This window comes from Schistocerca piceifrons, chromosome 1, assembly GCF_021461385.2.
Source record: "Schistocerca piceifrons isolate TAMUIC-IGC-003096 chromosome 1, iqSchPice1.1, whole genome shotgun sequence".
NCBI classification, from domain to species: Eukaryota; Metazoa; Arthropoda; class Insecta; order Orthoptera; family Acrididae; genus Schistocerca; species Schistocerca piceifrons.
Window position 1 is genome coordinate 288475173 of NC_060138.1, and position 21331 is coordinate 288496503.

At 40.6% G+C, this 21331-nt stretch overlaps 1 protein-coding gene across 1 annotated transcript in view; it reads right to left on the reverse strand.

The window, feature by feature from the left end:
• The window catches only part of LOC124780708 (KAT8 regulatory NSL complex subunit 3), a 167873-nt gene that overhangs the window by 90437 nt on the left and 56105 nt on the right, over positions 1-21331 (reverse strand). The window contains exon 7 of the mRNA XM_047253802.1: positions 7591-7729. Within this exon, the coding sequence (XP_047109758.1) occupies positions 7591-7729 (139 nt within the window). The remainder of the gene's footprint in view (positions 1-7590; positions 7730-21331) is intronic.

Genomic DNA, 21331 nt, shown 5'->3' on the forward strand with positions numbered 1-21331 from the left:
ACTTATTCCATATGTGCAGACCTGCGTTAGCAATCTGCTGTGGAGCACTGTGTGAAACACTTTCTGGAAATCTAGGAATATGGAATGTACATTTGCCCCTCATCCACAGTTCAGAGGATATCACATGAGAAGAGGGCAAGCCGAGTTTCACACCAGCACTACTTTCTAAATTAGTGCTGATTTGTGGATTGAAAATTTTCTGTCTCAAGGAAATTTATTATATTCAAACTTATAATATATTCAAGAATTCTGCAGCAAACCAATATTAAGGATACTGGTCTGCAATTTTATGAATCCATCCTTTTACCATTCTCATACATCAGAGTCACTTGCACTTTTTTGCAGTCACTTTGGACTTTGTGCTGGATGAGAGATTCATGATAAATGTAAGCTAGGTAAGGGGCCAATGCTGTAGAGTACTCTCCGTGAAACCAAATTAGGATTCTGTCCAGCCTGGCAACTTATTTGTTTTCAGTTCTTTCAGTTGCTTCTCTATGTCAGGGATGCCTATTGCTATGATCTCTACACAGGAGACTGTGCAATGTTCAGACAGCAGTGACTCTGTACAATCCCCCAGTGTGAACTATTTCCTAAATGCAAAATGCCAGCCCTCCCAAAAGTGAGTCCACTGCCTTTAACCACTGGACCAGCTATCTCATTCGCAAACTTCATGGTAAATCTACCACATACCACCAGAAAAGTGATGAACAATGAGAATAATACAACTTTTAAATACATAGTTCTTGTGATTGCTGTAAGACCCAAAAAACAAATTTTAAACTTTTTTAAGGAAAAAAAAACAAGAATCAAAACAAGTCATCTTAATACTGTTATTACAATACAGGGTGATTCAAAAAGAATACCACAACTTTAGGAATTTAAAACTCTGCAACGACAAAAGGCAGAGCTAAGCACTGTCGACAAATTAAGGGAGCTATAAAGTTTCATTTAGTTGTACATTTGTTCGCCATTTCAGCCAATAAAGTTTTTGGTCCCTTTTTCTTCGAAGGTGCTACTGTAACTGGACTACAGTATCTGGAGATGTTAGAGAATTGGCTGTTCCCTCAGCTCGAACAAGAAGCACAACAATTCATATTTCAGCAGGATGGAGCGCCACCACATTGGCACTTATCTGTCCGTAACTACCTGAACGTCACCTACCCGAGGCGATGGATCGGCCGCCAGGCAGCCCGTGACAGAGCACTTCATCACTGGCCTCCAAGAAGCACTGATCTTACCCCCTGTGAATTTTTCTTATGGGGGTATGTTAAGGATATGGTGTTTCGGCCACCTCTCCCAGCCACCATTGATGATTTGAAACGAGAAACAGCAGCAGCTATCCAAATTGTTACGCCTGATATGCTACAGAGTGTGTGGAACGAGTTGGAGTATCGGGTTGATATTGCTCGTGTGTCTGGAGGGGGCCATATTGAACATCTCTGAACTTGTTTTTGAGTGAAAAAAAACCTTTTTAGATACTCTTTGTAATGATGTATAACAGAAGGTTATATTATGTTTCTTTCATTAAATACACATTTTTAAAGTTGTGGTATTCTTTTTGAATCACCCTGTATTTAGCAAAATCATAAGAAATAAACTCTATATAATCTCTCATGAAAATCTTTTACGGGAGCAGGCAGGATAGGCAGGAAGGACATATTCACCACAGATGATGTTTTCGTTTTGAAGTAGGTAACTGAGAAAATGAGCTAAATTTAATTTATAAACACAATTCATTGACTGACCACAAAATAAAAGCTTTTGAGACAATTGAGAAAAATTTGTTGTGGAGAGTAATAACAAAAAGAAGAATCTGCAAGCATCTGACCCAAGTTGTCAAGCAAGAGAATAAAAAATTATTCAAATTAATGGAGACATAGGACAAGAGGAGTCAGTCTCTCTCTCTCTCTCTCTCTCTCTCTCTCTCACCAAACGCGGAACTGTTCGTGAAGAGAATAGTACAATCAAAGCACAAGAAAAGTTTAACAGATTGCAGATTGTTTAACTAAATAATGAGTTACAACAATAATGGAAATTTCTAGACGAGACAATACATAAAATAAGGGAAAGACAACCACATGCACACACGCACTCACACCAACGTACCCTCCCACAGCCAAGACGAGACTGTTAAGTCTCGCTGTACCTGCAGGAGCATACCTTGCAGTATATGTGTCATCGTGTGTGTACTTGTATTTGGAAATGAGCAAGACCTCGAAAGATACAGTAAACACTGTTTCCTCTGTTACTTGCTCCTATGATCCAAACATCAGTCGGCCACAAATGAGTGGTTGCCTTCTCTATTTTAAATAATGTGTTATTTGCTAATGGCCAAATAATCCCACAAGAATCAGAAAAAACCGATAACGAGAATATAAGATGCATCGGTTTTAGGGTGAACATCTAAGTAGAAAAATTCAAAGTGAATGAAGGTCAAAAATAGTTGCAGATAATAAGCCATATGAAGAAATTTCAAACATGAAAAGGTGAATTCTAGCCTTTCTTCTAAATATTAATACAAATTGCTAAGATATAAGCAGCAAGAAAAAATATTAAATAGCAAAATTAAATAATTTATGAGTAAAGAAAACTGCTCAAGGAATATCATAAATGCTGAGTCGTCATTAGCGGCACACACACAGAAGAAAGAAAACTTGCTAGCTTCTAGAATAAATTCTTTGTCGAGTTAGAGTACAAAACACCCACAAAACACACATTGGTGTGTGTGTGGGGGGGGGGGGGGGTGCACAGTGGTGCACGTTGCATTGCACGCGTGTGCTCTTGCTCGACACAGGATTTATTCTGAAAGCTGACAAGTTTTCTTTCTATGTATGAGTACATCTGTCAATGGCTCAATAGTTCTGCTATTTGTGGATTAATCTCCTATATTCCTAAGTTACTCACATTCTGCTACAAATTCCACTACGTATAAATAGCAAAATTATAGTGAGAGGTCAGGGATTACAATTGGCCAAATGATTTGGGTGTCTGTGGAAACGAAAGCTAGAAGTAATAGATCACACTACTAGATGCGAAACATTTTCCCAAAAAGAATCAAAACAGCCTTTGCTGTAGTGTGCAGCCTGAAGAAGGCAAAAAGGTTTTCTAAGACAGATGGTTGGGCCAGAGGAGATTCAACTGATTCAAGTGAAATTCTTTGATACAAGAAACAAAAAAATCACTTACACTGCACTTAGTATCTGCACAGGTGTGACAACGACGCTTCACTATCTGGTCAGCGCGATACTTCAGGGGCCCAAGGTGGCTTGAGAATAGCTGAGAAACAGAATCCTGTGAGATGGAAATGAATTTGAAGCAGGGAGTCTGAAACCATAAGCACAGGAAGAACTCGGCACGTAGCTAGTTGTGTGGCTAATGTCTAACCACCTAGCACAACACATGGCATGATACACTAGCTGAGGTCCACATTGGTCTAACTCAGAGTAAGCACTGGCCCACCCAGCCTATTGCTGCCTGCACGTAAACACCTCAACAGCAGGTCCGCTTATACCAAATGTCGTGTGTGCCCTCCACGGAAGGTTTCTGCACTATCCAGCTACGCTACCCATGCCAGCTTCTCTGCCTCCATTATTATGTCCGCTCGTGGAGATACTAAATCCCTCCTCCGTGAAATGGCCACATAGGGCTGAAAGTGACCAGGCTTGGGCTGCGAAATTCAGCACAGAACTAGAGAGGCATCTGGAGAACATTACAGCAGAGACAACACTGATGGCTCTGCTGGAATGGTGGATGGGCACAGATGCTGCAGCAGTAGGTGGTTGACTAGCTGCAGTGGAGGCAACACCACCTCCATTGGAAATGGAGGAAGGTGGAAGGGGGGGGGGGGGGGAGAGGCTGGGGAATTGAAGCAGCGGAGGAGGAGGAGGAGGAGGAGAACGGTGGATTAAAATTATGGGCTCCACATCGGTAGGCACAGGTGCAGGCTTCACACGGGCTGTTGCTGTATGTGACCAGAGGGCAGCAGAATGCAGGGAGGGGGTGGAAAGATCGATGAGGTTTGCTGCACAGCATCATCCACCACGAACACAAGAGTCTACTGCTGACTGAACTCTGGGTCAGACCCCTCTAGTTTCCATGACAGCATATCAGAATTGCTATGCTGGGCACTAGAGTGGTAATAAATGTCAATGGCTTATAGTTAGTGACGAGGAGGAACCTCACCCCCAAAAATAATAGTGAGTGCCTCCTTTTCCACTTGTGAATAATTACGCTGTACAGCAGAAAATGTCTTTGTGTGTAAGTCATGAGCTGTTCAGTGCCATCCAGGTTCCAACGGGACAGGATGGCACCAGCGGCATACTGAGATGTGTCACAGGCCAGGGTTAAAGGTTTACCTGGTGTAAAGGAGACCAGATAGGAAGCAGAACACAAACAAAGTTTGGAGAGACTGAAAAGCCCTTGATAATCTGCAGACCACACAAACTTAATCCTCTCTTAAACTAATTAAGAGGCTGGTAGGTGTCGCGACCTGGGGAATGAACTGAGCATAAAATGAAGTACTAATGAAAAAAAGACTGGAGCTCCTTCATATTCTTGGTTGGTAGTTGCCTTGATGTGATCGTTTGTGAGGACAAGACCATCTTTACAAAGCACTTGACTCAAAAAATGCACTCCTCCAGCTTGCAGTGGAGGCCATTCTCCAGGAGTTGTTGGTAAACCAGCTGAAGGTTTCACAAATGCTCCTCCCAAGTAGAACCCATGACCCAGACGTCATCAAGAGGGTGGCTACTCAAATATGGGGGGGGGGGGGGGGGGGGGGAAGATGGAGGAGGAAAAAAATTTTTTGGGGAGAGGGACAGAAGGGCACAGAATACCACCTCTCAGTTGAGCTGTATACCAGCCATAAGCAATAATTTAACCATAGCCATAAGCAATAATTTAACCACAGTTTTTAAACATCAATTATTTGTAGGGAATAATACTCATGTAACTAACACACTTTGAGATATTATTTTAAAAATAAAAATATAAAATTAAAAAATGCAGAGTTCCCTGATTTTACGAAATTCCTGATATTCTAAGTGATTTCCCTAATTTTCCCAGTTAAAACATAATTCCCTAGGAATTCCAAGTTTTCCAGAAGGATTGCCACCCTGATCAAGGTAACCGACGCAACAGGGAATGTCTTGAGTCAACTGCTCCAAATACTGCTGGTAAATTTCCAGTGCAGATGAGATTCCAAAACACAAGTGATTAAACAATTAAACTGTTAAGACCTAAAGGGGGTTTTGAGGATCAGGAAAGTTCAAGAAACAACTTCCAAGCAACTGCAGGTAACCATCGTGCAAGTTGATGCAGGAAAGATACTGGAACACTGGCAACTTTGCCAACAATTCTGCCCACTGTGGAATGGGATATGAATCTGCAACACATTGCTTGTTAACCACCTGTTTAAAAACACTGCAAAGGCATACAACACTGTGGGGCTCCTGAATCACCACCAAAGGGGTGGCCCACTGACTCAACGAAACAGGAGAAACAATGACCCAATCCTGGTGATGCTGTAACTCAGTCTTTACATTGCTGTACATGGTGAAGGGGATAGCGAAGGAACGACAAAATTTGGGTACTGCTAACACCTTAAGAGACATATGTGCCTCGAAATTATCTGCTTGGGCCAAGGTATTCTCAAACAACAGGCTGTAGGAACACAGAAAGGGATCCAAAGCATGAAAAGGAACAGACAGACACTAAATGCACTGAAATATGACTGGCCACACATCTACTACTGAAGTCAGCAATATATGCTGGGATGACACATACAGGGCATCGGAGACAGCCCCAGAGTCCAGTGGAAACACAAGGGTGTCTGATGATTGACTCATGCCCTGTCGACTGTCACGAACAGTTTCCAAGTGACCTATCCATCGGCATATGCCAGACATGACCTCCAAGTCTGGGCAGTCATGGTGAACATGCAACAAATAACAATTGGGGGTCAGCCTACTGGCTTGCCTAATGAGCAGAGGGAGAAAGATGCTAAGAAGCCAAAAAATGCTGGGAATTAGGACACTGAAAGTGGTATGAACACACCGAGCTCAGCACGAGTGAGGATGGGCCAGGTCACAATGCCACTGCACCGGTATTGTCAATGGCAGCAACACATGGTGACTCAGCAGGAGGCAAGCTTGTGTCGTGTATCCTGTGGGGCACCATGGGCTGTTTACCAAGCACACTCAATTGAGCCACCTACCAATCATCAGGAAGGATGTTCCTTGCCACTGCCGTAAGCTTATACAGTTCCGCAATTTGAGCAACGCCATCTAAAGAAGGATCAGACAAAGCCAACAACCTAGCCTGAACTTCACGCTCAGGAGCTAACCTGACAATCAAATCCTGAATTAACAAGCCTGCATACGAGGCAGCTCATCTGGGACACTCAAAATTACACTTGTGTGTGACGTGCTGCAAACTGACGATCCAGGCCATATACAACTGCCCAGGCCACTTGTGTTGCTGGTTAATATGCAACCACACTGCCACCGTGTGGGTTTCATGTCCAAAATACCATGCACACAACCAACAAATCTCATCAAAGGGAAGCTTCTCAGGGCAGTGGAGAGCTTCAAATTTTGGACAACTTCATACAAACTTGTGCTGCTGGACAGAAACAAGAGAACCTTATTGACTGGAATGACAATATGCCTTACCTACCAGTGCAGCAAGAATTGGCACAGGTAATTCACCTTCCTTTTTGCTGAACGACTGAAGCCCACAAATGGTGTTGGGAGGGGGGCAGAAAACAGAACAGTGGGCACCTGCCCTCCCCTCCTCCTCCCCAGTGAGGCAAGGGCGTGAAGAAAGTCGATATTCTGGGTTATCCAGCGTCTGCGTATGCTGTTGCAGGAGCTGTTGCAGCTCCTCCTGTAGGTGCAACCATTCCTGCCAGCATTCCTGAAATGCCAGGGCCATGGTGGCTGAAGCAAACACAAGGATAAGGAGAAAGTCAATGTGCATGTTGATCTATGGGCAGCAAGAGTCTGAACCCACTTAGAGACTAGCACAGGACGAACTCCATTTGCAGCTGTAATTGACAGCTAATGGCTAAGTACTCTGCACAACACATGACATAATACGCTAGATGACGTTCACATTGGTCAAACTCCGAGCAAGCACTGGCCCACACCACCTACTGCCACCTGCAGGTAAATGTGTGTGGATACCTAAGGGACCAACTGCTGAGGTCATCGGTCCCTAGACTTACACACTACTTAAACTAACTTATGCTAGGAACAACACACACACACACACACACACACACACATGCCCAAGGGAGGACTGAAACCTCCAGCGGGAGGGGCTGTGCAATGCGTGACACGGCGCCTCAATCCGCGTGGCGCCACCCGCAGGTAAACAACTCTGCCCACACCACATATTATATGCACCCTCTATGGCAGGTTTCTGCACTGTCCGACTGTGCTACCAATGCCAGCTCATCTGCCTCTATTGTGACATGCACTGATAGCGATACTAAGTACAGGTGGAGGCTTTAGGACAGGAAGTGTGTGACAGGTATAATAAACATAATAATTAGCTAAACTGGTTAGGACAACTCCAAAAAGCACTAACCTGCCTTGAGAACAACAGTAACAACTGTTCCCAGTGCCGAAAGGTATGATTCCCATTGTCTCATTCTTGGGCTGTGGGAACCACCAAGAACAGGATGTGATGGCACTACCAGCATTATAGGATTGCCAGGCAGCCTCCTCTACAAAACATACACAAGTATAACTATCAAACCATATGTAAATATTATTACAATGAAATATAAGAAAGGAAGTGAATTATATCAACAAGAACCACTGAAATTCAAGAAGTATTTGGCATTATTGCCATCTATCTATATTTTCATTCTGTTCATTAGTTGCTTATATGAAATATGATTATCTGTATATCTCAATTTATGTCTCCACTTTTCTAATATTGTAAAATGTACTGTAACTCTCATAAAAAATGGAAAGGCAGTGTGTCCTCAGACATTTGGGAGACATATTTTTAAAATATTTTCTGTTTGAAAAAAGTCATTGTTCTAGTACACTGGCAGGATCTACACAAACTGAATCATAGAAATCCACTACTGATAGTCAGAAGTTGATCATGCACTACTACCCGGTAAGAATGGCTGCAGAAGGATTTAAATTCTTCTTACAAGCATTCAAAGAAATAGAATTTAGTTCATTGCATGTTTCTTAATTGATCGTTCTTGGCAATGGCTACAAACTGTCTGTGCAATTTCAGTGGAGTCTTAAATACAAAAACAGCAGCACCTTGTGGTTAGCAGCAGTTTCCTATAATGTCATTATTTATGTTGCCTACAATTTTGTTTTTGTTTTTACCACAAGAAGAAAATAAAGTCATGAGTTTCTCATTATAGGGAGATCTTCTCTTACTTAGGTAAGCCATGTGTCCAGCTGAAATATCATGGAATGTATTGAGCAATGACTGGCTGAAAGCGCAAAGTTTGTTCGAACATTCAATTCACTGGGAAGATTGTAAAATTCACATATTAAAATGCTGTGAGAAGGAAAGTTGCAACTCACCATATAGCGGAGATGCTGAGTCACAGATAGGCACAACAGAAAGACTCTCACAATTAAAGCTTTCAGCCTTAAACGCCTTCATCAACAATAGACACACATACACTGTCTATTGTTGACGAAAATCTTAATGGTCGAAAGCTTTAATTGTGAGAGTCTTTTTGTTGTGCCTATCTGCGACTCAGCATCTCCGCTATGTGGTGAGTAGCAACTTTCCATCTCATAATATCGTTACATTCCATCCTGGATTTTCCACTGTTTGACATATTAAAATGCATTATCAGAGCCTCAAAATCGTACATAAGAGAGTAATTTCATTCAGTTACATTTCATGTATGTCTATTTCCAATGGAAAAAAATGTTTACAAGAGCAATCATGAATTACTGATTTTGGTGAGCCTAAGCAAAACTGTGTAATTTTTTTAACAAAGATAAAAATATTGAGTGAATGCTGTAGAAATAACTCTTTGGATGTAACTAAAATGTGTGTGTATTAAATATTTGTTCACAATGATAATTTCAACTACATAACATTTACATGCCTCCTAAACTCCATCTGAACAGGCCTTGCAAGACCTCACAGTACTGACTGACCCCCATGCCATCATCAACCTATAGATGTCAGTGGATACGGAGGGAAATGTGGACAGCACACTGTTCCCCCAGTCGTCGTCAGTTTTCGTGACTGGAGCTCAATTTGCCTTATGAGGGCTTAGTGCACCTTGCTTGCCAACAGTGCTTGGCAGACTGGATGGTCACCCACCCAGGTGCTAGCCAAGCCTGACAGCACTTAACTTCGGTGATCTGATGGGAACTGGTGTTACCTCTGCAGCAAGGCCCTTGGCACATTCACATGCCTTGAGTAAGAAAGGGGCGTTCAAAAAGAAATGAGCCAGAGTACCTGTATGTTAGAAGTATTGACACTGGCTGTTGAGATACTTGTCCCACTGCGACACAAGACAGTGAATGGCTAGCTATTCCATAAAATTCACGGGGATTCAATGTTAACCAGTTCCGCACGTACAGCTGGATGTCGTTGCCTGAGGTGAAGATTATACTGACGTTCTTCTTTGACCCAGATGGCCCCCTTCTGATTCACTTCCTGCAGCACGGGACAACAATGAATGCCCAGCATTACTCGCAAACCTTGACCACCCTTCGCCAAGCGATCAAATCAAAATAACCAGGCAATCTCACCCGTGGGGTCAATCTGCTCCATGACAATGCAAAGCCTCATATGGCCAATACAGTTGTGGCATTCCTGCAGAAATTCAAATGGGACGTTCTCGGCCACCCTTCATACAGTCCGGACCTCTCTCGCTCTGATTACACCATTTTTGGCCCCCTTAAAAAGGCTCTGAGGGGCAAACGATTCACCTCAGATGACGACGTCCAGCTGTACGTGCGGAACTGGTTAACATCGCAGCCGTAGGAATTTTATGAGACAGCCATTCACCGCCTTGTGGCACAGTGGGACAAGTGTCTCAATAGCCAGGGTCAATATTTCTAACATACAGGTACTGGTTTCTGTAATTATGCCTCCACCTCGTTTCTTTTTGAACACCCCTTGTAACAACAGCAAATTAGTTATTACCAGCTGGTTAGCATCATGATACCATTTTGTCCATTGTAATGTGTAGTTCTTACCCACAACACCTTCATAAAATTCCTACTGTATGTACAGGAGGTACCCCTACTCAAGATAATGAACATAATTTAGGAATAAAAGAAACCACTCTCTGAAGAGTAGAAACATTAGCAGGACACACATGAGCGAATTTTAGCAATTGCCACGGACAGCTTTGGTGGTTTCTTGAAGACCTGCAGTCTCTTCCTGCGTGTTAGCGGAGGCACAACCTTTAGACTGTTATCCACTGTTCTGGTAACTGCCAATCCAGCCTCTCAGAGGGCACACTCACAACTGGTTTTCTGCAACGGACCTTTTTCAACCAAGTCCATGAATTTTCAGCAAGCTGATGGCTGATGTGCTACTCTGGCAGAATGGTGTGCTCTCATTGGCAACTCTGCAACCTCTCTCACACTATTTTAAAGAAACCATCTGGTAAATAAGTGGTTTTCGTGTCAATTATAACTTTATATATCATTTTCATGATGAAGTGCCTATCACTTTACTAATAATCATAGTTACTGGGATATTTTGCATGTAAGTATCGCACTGGCTGAAATTCAAAAATTTTGCAATGAAAAACAGGGGTCACTGTGGATTTGCATTTGGTGCATATTACACCAAATACTGCTGTGTACGAAATTTAGCTAACATACTGAATTTTCTTTAGACCTGAGAAGTGATCTCCATCTATCACCAATCTCGAGAAAGTTCATGTTATGTAGCCGCACTCATTCTTGATGATATCACCCCGCATATCTCATAAGCAGTTTGTGATATTGAAATGAGATTTTGGCAAATGATAGCACGCACAGAGGAGAGTTGTCTTACAACACATTCTCCACTCCTGAAATTATACTGGCCACTACTTAAGGTAACCTACTCTCTAACACCCTCCACCCAACAGTTTCTGTCCCCTGTGTCCTATACCCTCTTCCAATTCTACATCCCCTCTCTTTCATCATGTGCTGCTCTCTGTCTATGCACTCACTAGCTTTCTCCCTTCCTCTGTTCTTTCCTTTTCCAATCTCTCAATCCCCCTCGGCCCAGACTTGTCCGAGCTGCCAGAGTTGGCAATGATGTGTGTGTGTTTCTCTTTTTGTGATGAAGGCTGTGGCTGGAAGGTTACTGTAAGCTTGCATGCATGTCTTACTGTAAGCATGCATGCCGGTCCAAAGGAACTTTCCATTGTAATCAGAATAACACAGACACTGCAATATCATATTTACCTGCCAATACCGGGCAAGCGACTTTCAAGTATAACATCTCACCTGTATGGGATTATACATAATGGATGTACGAGCATAGGTCGTAGATGCAGGGTTGATGACATATGGAAGTTTGGGTCTGACCATGAGTTGTCCACTGATAGCCAAACTGTAAAGCAACCACTCGTGAAAGCAGGAAATCCGGTTTTGAGTCCCGGTCTGGCACAAATTTTCATCGTCGTCATTTCATTCTACAGCTGATGGTTGTCCCTATTTGCAATCACGAATTCATGCATGCATGTCCAAAGGAATGTCGCATCGTAATCAGAATAACAGAGGCACTGCAATATCGTGTTGCGTACTGTAAGTGACTTAACTCTGCCTGTCTGCAACTTAACATTGTCATCTTTGTGGTAAGTAGCAATCCATCATTTCATACATTGTTGTCCATCTGCTATCATTTTTACCATACACATGATTACCCAAATCAATTAGAAAGTTAGTATCTCTTAAAAAACTGTGCTACTAGGTAGTGTTGCAACTGTTGCCATTTGTAATGTACAAAAATGTCACAGCAGAATTAGCCGACTGAATGGCTGGATATACCGTATTTACTCGAATCTAAGCCGCACTTTTTTTTCGGTTTTTGTAATCCAAAAAACCACCTGCAGCTTAGAATAAAGTGCAAAGTAAGCGGAAGTTCTGAAAAATGTTGGTAGGTGCCACCACAAATAACTTCTGTTGTCGAATATATGTAGCACTACACAGGCATGCTTTGCAGGCACGAAGATAAATACTGGCGCCAAAACCTCTACATCAGTAGGCCTAAATAAATTAAAAGAAAAGGTAGAAGAATGTAAACATTATGCCATGTATTCTTTCGTGTTTGCTGCTATCTCATTAAAATCCTGTCTGCCTAATAAACTACGAAACTAGAATGAGACAACAGCAAACGCGAAAGAATATACATATGTCATATTTATATTCATATTATTCTTATGCTGAATAGTGATACAGTCAGAAATGATGCACAGCAACTGACTTTAAATCGAAGATGACTCTAATTTCTGTGCAGAATGTAATGTAATAAAGACGCGTCTGCAAAGATTTTCAAACGGAGAAAATTTTTCACTAAACTCTCGTTCAGAACATCTTTTATCATATGCAGTCTATTATTTGGTTCTTGTTGATCATTATGAAAGGAAGCAGCAGTGTAAGTAACAACAAATAACAGTCCGTTGCCATTGTTTCGCTAATGAGACAATTCCTCTCTTTTTTTTTTATTGTAAGCGGCGGTAGCGTGCCAAAAGCAAGCCATGCCGCGAGCGGCGACAGGTCATAAACACTCATGATCAGAATGCGACAAACAATTCATGACACAGTACAATAATGCATTTTCAGCTTAGAGTGACGTAAACACCTATAACAAAGAGAACGGCACATATCAGATCAAAGCAAAATAAGCAATCATTTCAAACCAGACGAAGCACGTCAAAAAGGAAGGGTACCCGTATAAATACGGACGGAGCGTCTGACACACAGCAATGGCTACTTGATAAAGCTTAACTGTTAAGCTTACAACTCGAACCATACTACTGTAGGTGTATCATCATGCATTTGACCTAAATTGTGTCTCACATTACAATAGACCAAATTTGTTTCCATTTGGAGGTGCGGTCTAAAACTTTTCTCTTCCCTTGAATTTTGAGTCTCAAATTTCAGGTGTGGCTTAGATTCGGTAAATTTTTTTTTCCATGATTTTGAGTCTGATTTTTCAGGTGCGGCTTAGATTCAAGTGCAGCTTAGATTAGAGTAGATACGGTATTTCTTTGCACTCTGTTGAAAGTGGCTAATCAAGGTTTCTTGCTTTGTCAATTTGTATTTTGTGTCCAGGACGTTCTGGAAGGCATACGTACTCCTTCCATCCTCTGGCCAATTGTTACTAAACTACAGTAATCTGTACCTTATTTACATTCTTTTCTCTTGTTCAGTACCTCTTTCTATCATTGAGTATTGTCGTATAAATTGCCATAGCCTGGTACTCTATGAGCTCCCATCTAATATAAGACAAGAAATTGGAAATTCATACCAATAAACAAGAAAATCAGTGCCTCATAAACTATACCATCTATAAATTATCTGATTACCTAGATTCATGGTTGAAAATTCATGTCAGCTACATGGTAAGAATCAGTGTTTATTGTAAAGTGGCACGATAAGTAGTTGTCTACTGTAAACATGTTTCTGTTCTTACACACACATGTAATTATTTTCTTTGAAAAATCAAATGTAATCAAGTAATAATTAAGACAAGAATAGAAGATAAACAACAATAATGAGAATCCAAGATAGAACAATGCATATAATAAGGGAAAGGAAAGCACACACCTATGGCAGATCAATGCTTGAAGCACATACCGGTAAATATGTGACAGAAAACACTATTCACATTAGTTTTCAAGCACTAGCTCTTTTTCTAGCAAAAATACACACACACAGCTACACAGACACCCAAACGTACACTCCAGGGCCAAGGCAAGACTGCTAGTGTTCAAAAGCTTGTGAGAACACTGTTTTCTGTAATGTTTCATGCTTCAATCCACTATAGGTGAGTGGTTGCCTTTCCCTTATTTTATGAAGATAAACAATGGTTCTTCACTGTAACTGAGGGATCGGCACCTATTTTCAAATGAATGGCTTTCCTTTTAATTTATTAGTTTATATTTCGTTAGTGTAAGGACAAACGGTATTCAACAGTGCAGACAGAGTACACAGATTCAGTTTCCATGATTTGCTCGTCTTTTGTTAATTTTTACTTCGACTTGTTCCACAACTCTATCTTGATGGAATCTATGAAACATGATGAATGAATGAAAATAATAAAAAAAAGCTTTCAAGGACTGATGGAATCATTTGCAGAAATATGAAGGATGAGAAGTGCTGTGACATTCAGGTGATTTGCTGAATTTCAACACTTAGAATTACTGCACAATGGTGTAAACACCTGTACAAAAGTAGCAGCTTACAAGTGTGCTGTCTATGAAATTAATTGGTTTTGCTTGTACTCACACCATAGTGGTGAGCCAAACTTATTTTCTTTGAAATGTTGGCAGCTGTACCTGGAAATATTTGATGTACAATTGCAGCGGGCAGAGCACACAACCAAAATTCATTAAGTCTGTCAGGCCAAAAGTGCTCATTAAGTTGCAGATATTAATATATTCCATAAAGACTCCTACAAACGACCTATGTTTTAGCAAGATGAAAAGGAGTATCACAGATTCCTCTGAAGTTAGTTTGAAACATAGCAAAATGGAATATCCCCATCTGCTATAATTCTACTCCTTGGATAACTAATTCCTTTTCCTCTTTTCAAGTGTAATGCTGCAACTACAGCTCACTTTCTTAAAATACCAAAATTGTTATGTAGGTGAAATTTTGTTGAAATTTATTATCTACAAGATTATTTGGGCTCTGCTAATTCCTCCCATGGTATAATGAGTTCATCATGAAACATTATGTTTTAAGAGTTACCTGTAATTTATGATGTTCAGAAACCATGTGCTCGTGATAATGTCATCACATTTATTTCCAATTTCTAACAGGACATAGATCATTTGAAAGCCCAGATTTCACTCTTTCCAGTAAACATATAACCTTTTCAGAAAAGTCCTTAACAAAAAAGTTGTTTGTATTTAAAGTTTCCCACATCCAGAAAATACTTTTGTTATTTTGACCTTTGAGCATATTTAATTCCAAGAAATGGTGTCATGATTATGTTGCCCTAATTTTTCTGACCATTTAGTTGTCTAGGAAAATTGTAAACCTGTGAAATTTACATGAAGCTTGGTAAATTCCTGCTGAAGTATACATGGTGTTAACAAAATAGTTCTTGTAACTTCCTTAATTTTACATTATATAATATACATTTAAATTAAATTACTGCTTGGTTCACTAGAATACAATTAGAACTAAATTTGGTCTTTATATTGTTATCGATTAACATGAATTTACTTCCTGCACCAACACCCATATGCTCTTCTATATATAGAACCAGAAGACAATATTTTAATCATCTATTAATTATTATGATAACATCTCTATACAAAAGTCAGCTTCTAACAGTTAACATGTGAACATCTCTGTACAAGATTTCTCGCCTAGCTACATTTATGTGAACTACTATGTGCAAATGTGGACATCTTATGGTCATTACAAGTCAAAACGTACATTTAAACAATGGAAACTCCAGGCTGGAATATCAACAATATAAAGAGAAGGATAGAGTGCTACTCACCATACAGATGACATGATGAGTTGCATGAAGGCATTATGAAAAGGCTTTGTTAATACTCCGAAGATGCATACACATATAAACTGTGTCACTCAGTCTGCAATGGATATTGATGTTGTTAGCATTGACATGTCATCTATTTGGGACTCACTCTGAGACTTACAGTTTTCTTTACTGTGTGCTTGGTGAATGTCTATTGTTTGTAGACACATTAGTGCCAAAATTCACCATATGTAAATGTATACTATAGAGGTTGCTACTGTTTTAAAGTCTAATAACTGTGGTTTGTGTGAACTATAAACAAAGTTTCTGTAAAAAGCTGATCATTGTGATGTGTTCCAGAAGTAACAGACATCAAATATGTTAAGTTGAACTAAATGGTGTTACAAATCCAACATATTCCAGGGAGTGATATATTTATATTTCAGTGCTACCAAGAAACTGCAGTGATTGTCACCAACCAAGTTAGTAAATTTACATGTTGCTCATTTACCAACAATACAAAAATATTCAGGGAAAAGAAATACTGAAAGTTCTTAGATGTTTTTCTATTCTTTAGCAAAATGTACACACAATGATGATTTGCAAAAATTTTCACTTATCACTTGCTTCTCTTCAGTTTTTCTCTCTGCTCTCACTTAACAAATGTACTGAATCCCTTAATTTAGACACATCAGCTTCCAAGTCTATGCCTTACGCATACACAGGGTGTTACAAAAAGGTACGGCCAAACTTTCAGGAAACATTCCTCACACACAAATAAAGAAAAGATGTTATGTGGACATGTGTCCGGAAACGCTTAATTTCCATGTTAGAGCTCATTTTCGTTTCATCCACCTACGCTCAATGGAGCACTTTATCATGATTTCATATGGGATACTCTACCTGTGCTGCTAGAACATGTGCTTTACAAGTACGACACAACATCTGGTTCATGCACAATGGAGCTCCTGCACATTTCAGTCGAAGTGATCGTACGCTTCTCAACAACAGATTCGGTGACCGATGGATTGGTAGAGGCGGACCAATTCCATGGCCTCCACGCTCTCCTGACCTCAACCCTCTTGACTTTCATTTATGGGGACATTTGAAAGCTCTTGTCTACGCAACCCCGGTACCAAATGTAGAGACTCTTCGTGCTCGTACTGTGGACGGCTGTGATACAATATGCCATTCTCCGGGGCTGCATCAGCGCATTAGGGATTCCATGCGACAGAGGGTGGATGCATGTATCCTCGCTAACAGAGGACATTTTGAACATTTCCTGTAACAAAGTGTTTGAAGTCACACTGGTACGTTCTGTTGCTGTTTGTTCCATTCCACGATTAATGTGATTTGAAGAGAAGTAATAAAATGAGCTCTAACATGGAAAGTAAGCGTTTCCGGACACATGTCCACATAACATATTTTCTTTCTTTGTGTGTGAGGAATGTTTGCTGAAAGTTTGGCCGTACCTTTTTGTAACACCCTGTATAGCGAGATGGCTGTAAAGTGACTTTTTCCCCCAAGTATTTAAAATTGTTATACCAAGTGCCTGTAAACTATGTCACATTACACTCACTGATATTAATTATGTATGGACATAATGTAAAGTGATACTGGGATGTATTCTAGTCACAGGCATCATACTGCTTCCCAGAAAAATAAACTGAGATCTCTTCATTGTGAGCACAACACGACAAGTGGCTCGACTTGTTGTAAATGGCTATCAAATTAGTCCATAGCTATGTCTAGAAGCCATTGCATGATTTCCACTTTAACTGCTTTGCATATCACTTTCTGACTACCCCATTTTATCATAAAATTAACCTACCTGCACTCATTTCCAAAGCTGTAAATTAGAAACTGATAGCCCTTAATGAGACTGGTTTACAATGTGACTGCATGGGCCAAGCATTTAATACCATTTTCTCTTTGAGATCAGACAGAATCACCTTAAAAAATTCTAAAAATTGGTACCTGTCATTTGATGAGTTTATTTTATCTGCATGGGAGCACTGCAAGAATGCCTCTGTCATACGCCATAAAGTGAATTTCAGAGCATGATAACAAATACAGACTTCCAAGACATACTACAATAATGTGTAGAGAGGAAATAACAACAGGATAAAGAAATGCAGTTCCATGGTAACTTCAGTTTTTTCTTTCAGTGGTCTGCACAATGCAGAGTTACTAAGATAATAAAAAGTGTCTATGATCAGTACATACAAATAAATGTTTAAAGATATGAGTATGTCACATCAATCAAATTGAGTGTTTATATTGTCACTGCCATTTACAGATTAATCCTACAAAACGTTTTTCGATGCTCTCATAGAGGGGACTAGTCAATTTTCTCTACGCTTAATTTTTTTTTAAATTTTTTCAGCAGTCTTCTGACTTGTTTGATGCAGATGCTACAAATTCCTCTCCTGTGCCAAGCTCTTCATCTCAGAGTAGTACTTACATTCAATGTCCTCAATTATTTGTTACATACATTAAAATCTCTGTCTTCTGCTACAGTTGTTCCTTTCTACAGTTCTCTCTAGTGCCATGTGAGTTATTTTGATGTCTTAATAATTGTCCTATCACCCTGTCCCTTTTTCTTGTCAAGCATTTCCACATGTTACTTTTGAATACATTGTGGGAGTGAACAGTGATCAATGTGTTACAAATATTTACTATCAAAAATAGTATTGATCACAGTTTATTTATTATGGTGACTGGTTTCGACCACTGCTGTGGTCGTCTTCAGACCAATGAGTAAGAACCTCCTTCTGAAGATGACCACAGTAGTGGTCGAAACCAGTCGCTGTAATAAATAAATTGTGATCAAGACTGTTTTTGATAGTAAATATTTTCCACGTGTTTCTCTTCTTGTCTATTTTGCAAAGAACCACCTCATTTCTTATCAGTCACCTACTTTTCATTATACTTCTTTCCAATTTCCCCACAGCCCTTGATTCATTTCCATGCATTCAAAGAAATTTCTTCTCCAAATTAAGGCTGATGTCTGATACTAACAGTTTTTTTGGCCAGGAATGATCTCTTTGCCTGTGTTAATCTGCTTTTTACATCCTCCTAGCTTTGTCCATCATTCATTATTTTACTCCAAGGTAGCAGAATATCTTCACTTTGTCTACTTAAGGTTCAAATGGCTCTGAGCACTATGGGACTTAACAGCGGTGGTCATCAGTCCCCTAGAACTTAGAACTACTTAAACCTAACTAACCTAAGGACATCACACACATCCATGCCCGAGGCAGGATTCGAACCTGCGACCGTAGCAGTCGCGCAGTTCCGGACTGTGCGCCTAGAACCGCGAGTCCACCGCGGCCGGCATCTACTTCATGGTCCCCATTTTGATGGGAAATTTATGTATAATCTCATTTCTACTGCTTCTTACTATTTTCTCTTTTTTCCGTTTACTCTCAATCTATTGTGTGTAATTATTAGACGGTTCATTCCATTCAACAGGTCTTGCAATTGTTCCTGAATTGCGCTGAGGACAGCAATGTCATCAACAAATTTATCATTGATTAAATTTCACCCTAAATTTTAATAATAATCCTGAACCTTTCTTTTATTACTGTCACTGATACTTCAATGTATAGATTGAATAGTAGGGCAGTAGACTAACTACATCCCTGTCTTACACACTTTCCAACCCAAGTACTTCGTGTTCCAAGTCTTATAGTCTTATTTTCCTCTCTTGGTGCTTGTACATATTAATTATACATTGCTGGAAGCCGTGGTGCATGCCATGTGGTGTAGTGGTTAGTACTGCTGGGTGACGTGCTGTGGGTCACTAGTTCAAACCCAAACATCAGCAATTATTTGTTGAAAGAATGAGATATTCACTCTGCAGCGGAGTGTGCGCTGATATGAAACTTCCTGGGAGATTAAAACTGTGTGCCCGACCGAGACTCGAACTCGGGACCTTTGCCTTTCGCGGGCAAGTGCTCTACCAACTGAGCTACCGAAGCACGACTCACGCCCGGTACTCACAGCTGTACTTCTGCCAGTACCTCATCTCCTACCTTCCAAACTTTACAGAAGCTCTCCTGCGAACCTTGCAGGACTAGGAGACGAGGTACTGGCAGAAGTAAAGCTGTGAGTACCGGGCGTGAGTCGTGCTTCGGTAGCTCAGTTGGTAGAGCACTTGCCCGCGAAAGGCAAAGGTCCCGAGTTCGAGTCTCGGTCGGGCACACAGTTTTAATCTGCCAGGAAGTTTCATATCAGCTCACACTCTGCTGCAGAGTGAATATCTCATTCTGGAAACATCCCCCAGGCTGTGGCTAAGCCATGTCTCCGCAATATCCTTTCTTTCAGGAGTGCTAGTCCTGCAAGGTTCGCAGGAGAGCTTCTGTAAAGTTTGGAAGGTAGGAGACGAGGTACTGACAGAAGTAAAGCTGTGAGTACCGAGCGTGAGTCATGCTTCGGTAGCTCAGTTGGTAGATCACTTGCCCGCGAAAGGCAAAGGTCCCGAGTTCGAGTCTCGGTCAGGCACACAGTTTTAATCTGCCAGGAAGTTTCATATCAGCGCACACTCCGCTGCAGAGTGAATATCTCATTCTGGAAACATCCCCCAGGCTGTGGCTAAGCCATGTCTCCGCAATATCCTTTCTTTCAGGAGCGCTAGTCCTGCAAGGTTCGCAGGAGAGCTTCTGTAAAGTTTGGAAGGTAGGAGACGAGGTACTGGCAGAAGTAAAGCTGTGAGTACCGGGCGTGAGTCGTGCTTCAGTAGCTCAGTTGGTAGAGCACTTGCCCGCGAAAGGCAAAGGTCCCAAGTTCGAGTCTCGGTCGGGCACACAGTTTTAATCTGCCAGGAAGTTTCAATTATTTGTTATTTAGCATTTATCATTTTGGAAAACTTTTGAAATATTTTACATTTGTAATGTTTGTACATTCTGGAATGTATAAATACCAGCACTGTGGAATATTCAGTGTTTATATAAATAGCTGCACACTTTGTCCAGGAGACCAGTTCTGCTCTGGTTGGACATTGGTTTTCGTAATAAACACACTTTTAGTGCTAAGTGTTATATTCATTGACAATCCTGCTTTTGAATTTGGGCTTGACTATGATTACAATGTGACAATATTATCCACATTTCCCTATAGCCTACAGCTTCTTTCCTGAGACTTTTAACACCTTTTCTAGGTTGACAAATTTGATGAATGTGTTTTGATTTTTTAAAGTCTTGCTTTCATTATTAAGTACAACCTCAGAATTCTCTCTCTGGTGGCTTTACTTTTCTTAAAGCCTTACTGATTGTCACGTAGATCCTTAATTTTATTTTCCATTCTTCCACATATTATTCTCGTAAGCAACTTCAATGCATACACAAGTATAATAGTACAGAAACTGACGAATGTTAGTACAACTGACTCACTGCTATGCAGATTAGATATGAAATACAAGTCACTTAGGAATGAAATAAAAAGGAAGTGAAGGGAAAACTAAAGCAAAATAGCTGCATGAAAAATGTGAAGAAATTGAAAAACAAATGACTGACAGAAGGACTGACTCAGCATACAGGAAGGCCAAAATAGCCTTTGGTGAAATTAAAAGCAAAGGTGGTAACATTAACAGTGCAACGGGAATTCCACAGTTAAATGCAGAGGAGAGAGCATTTAGAAGGAAAGAGTACACTGAAAGCCT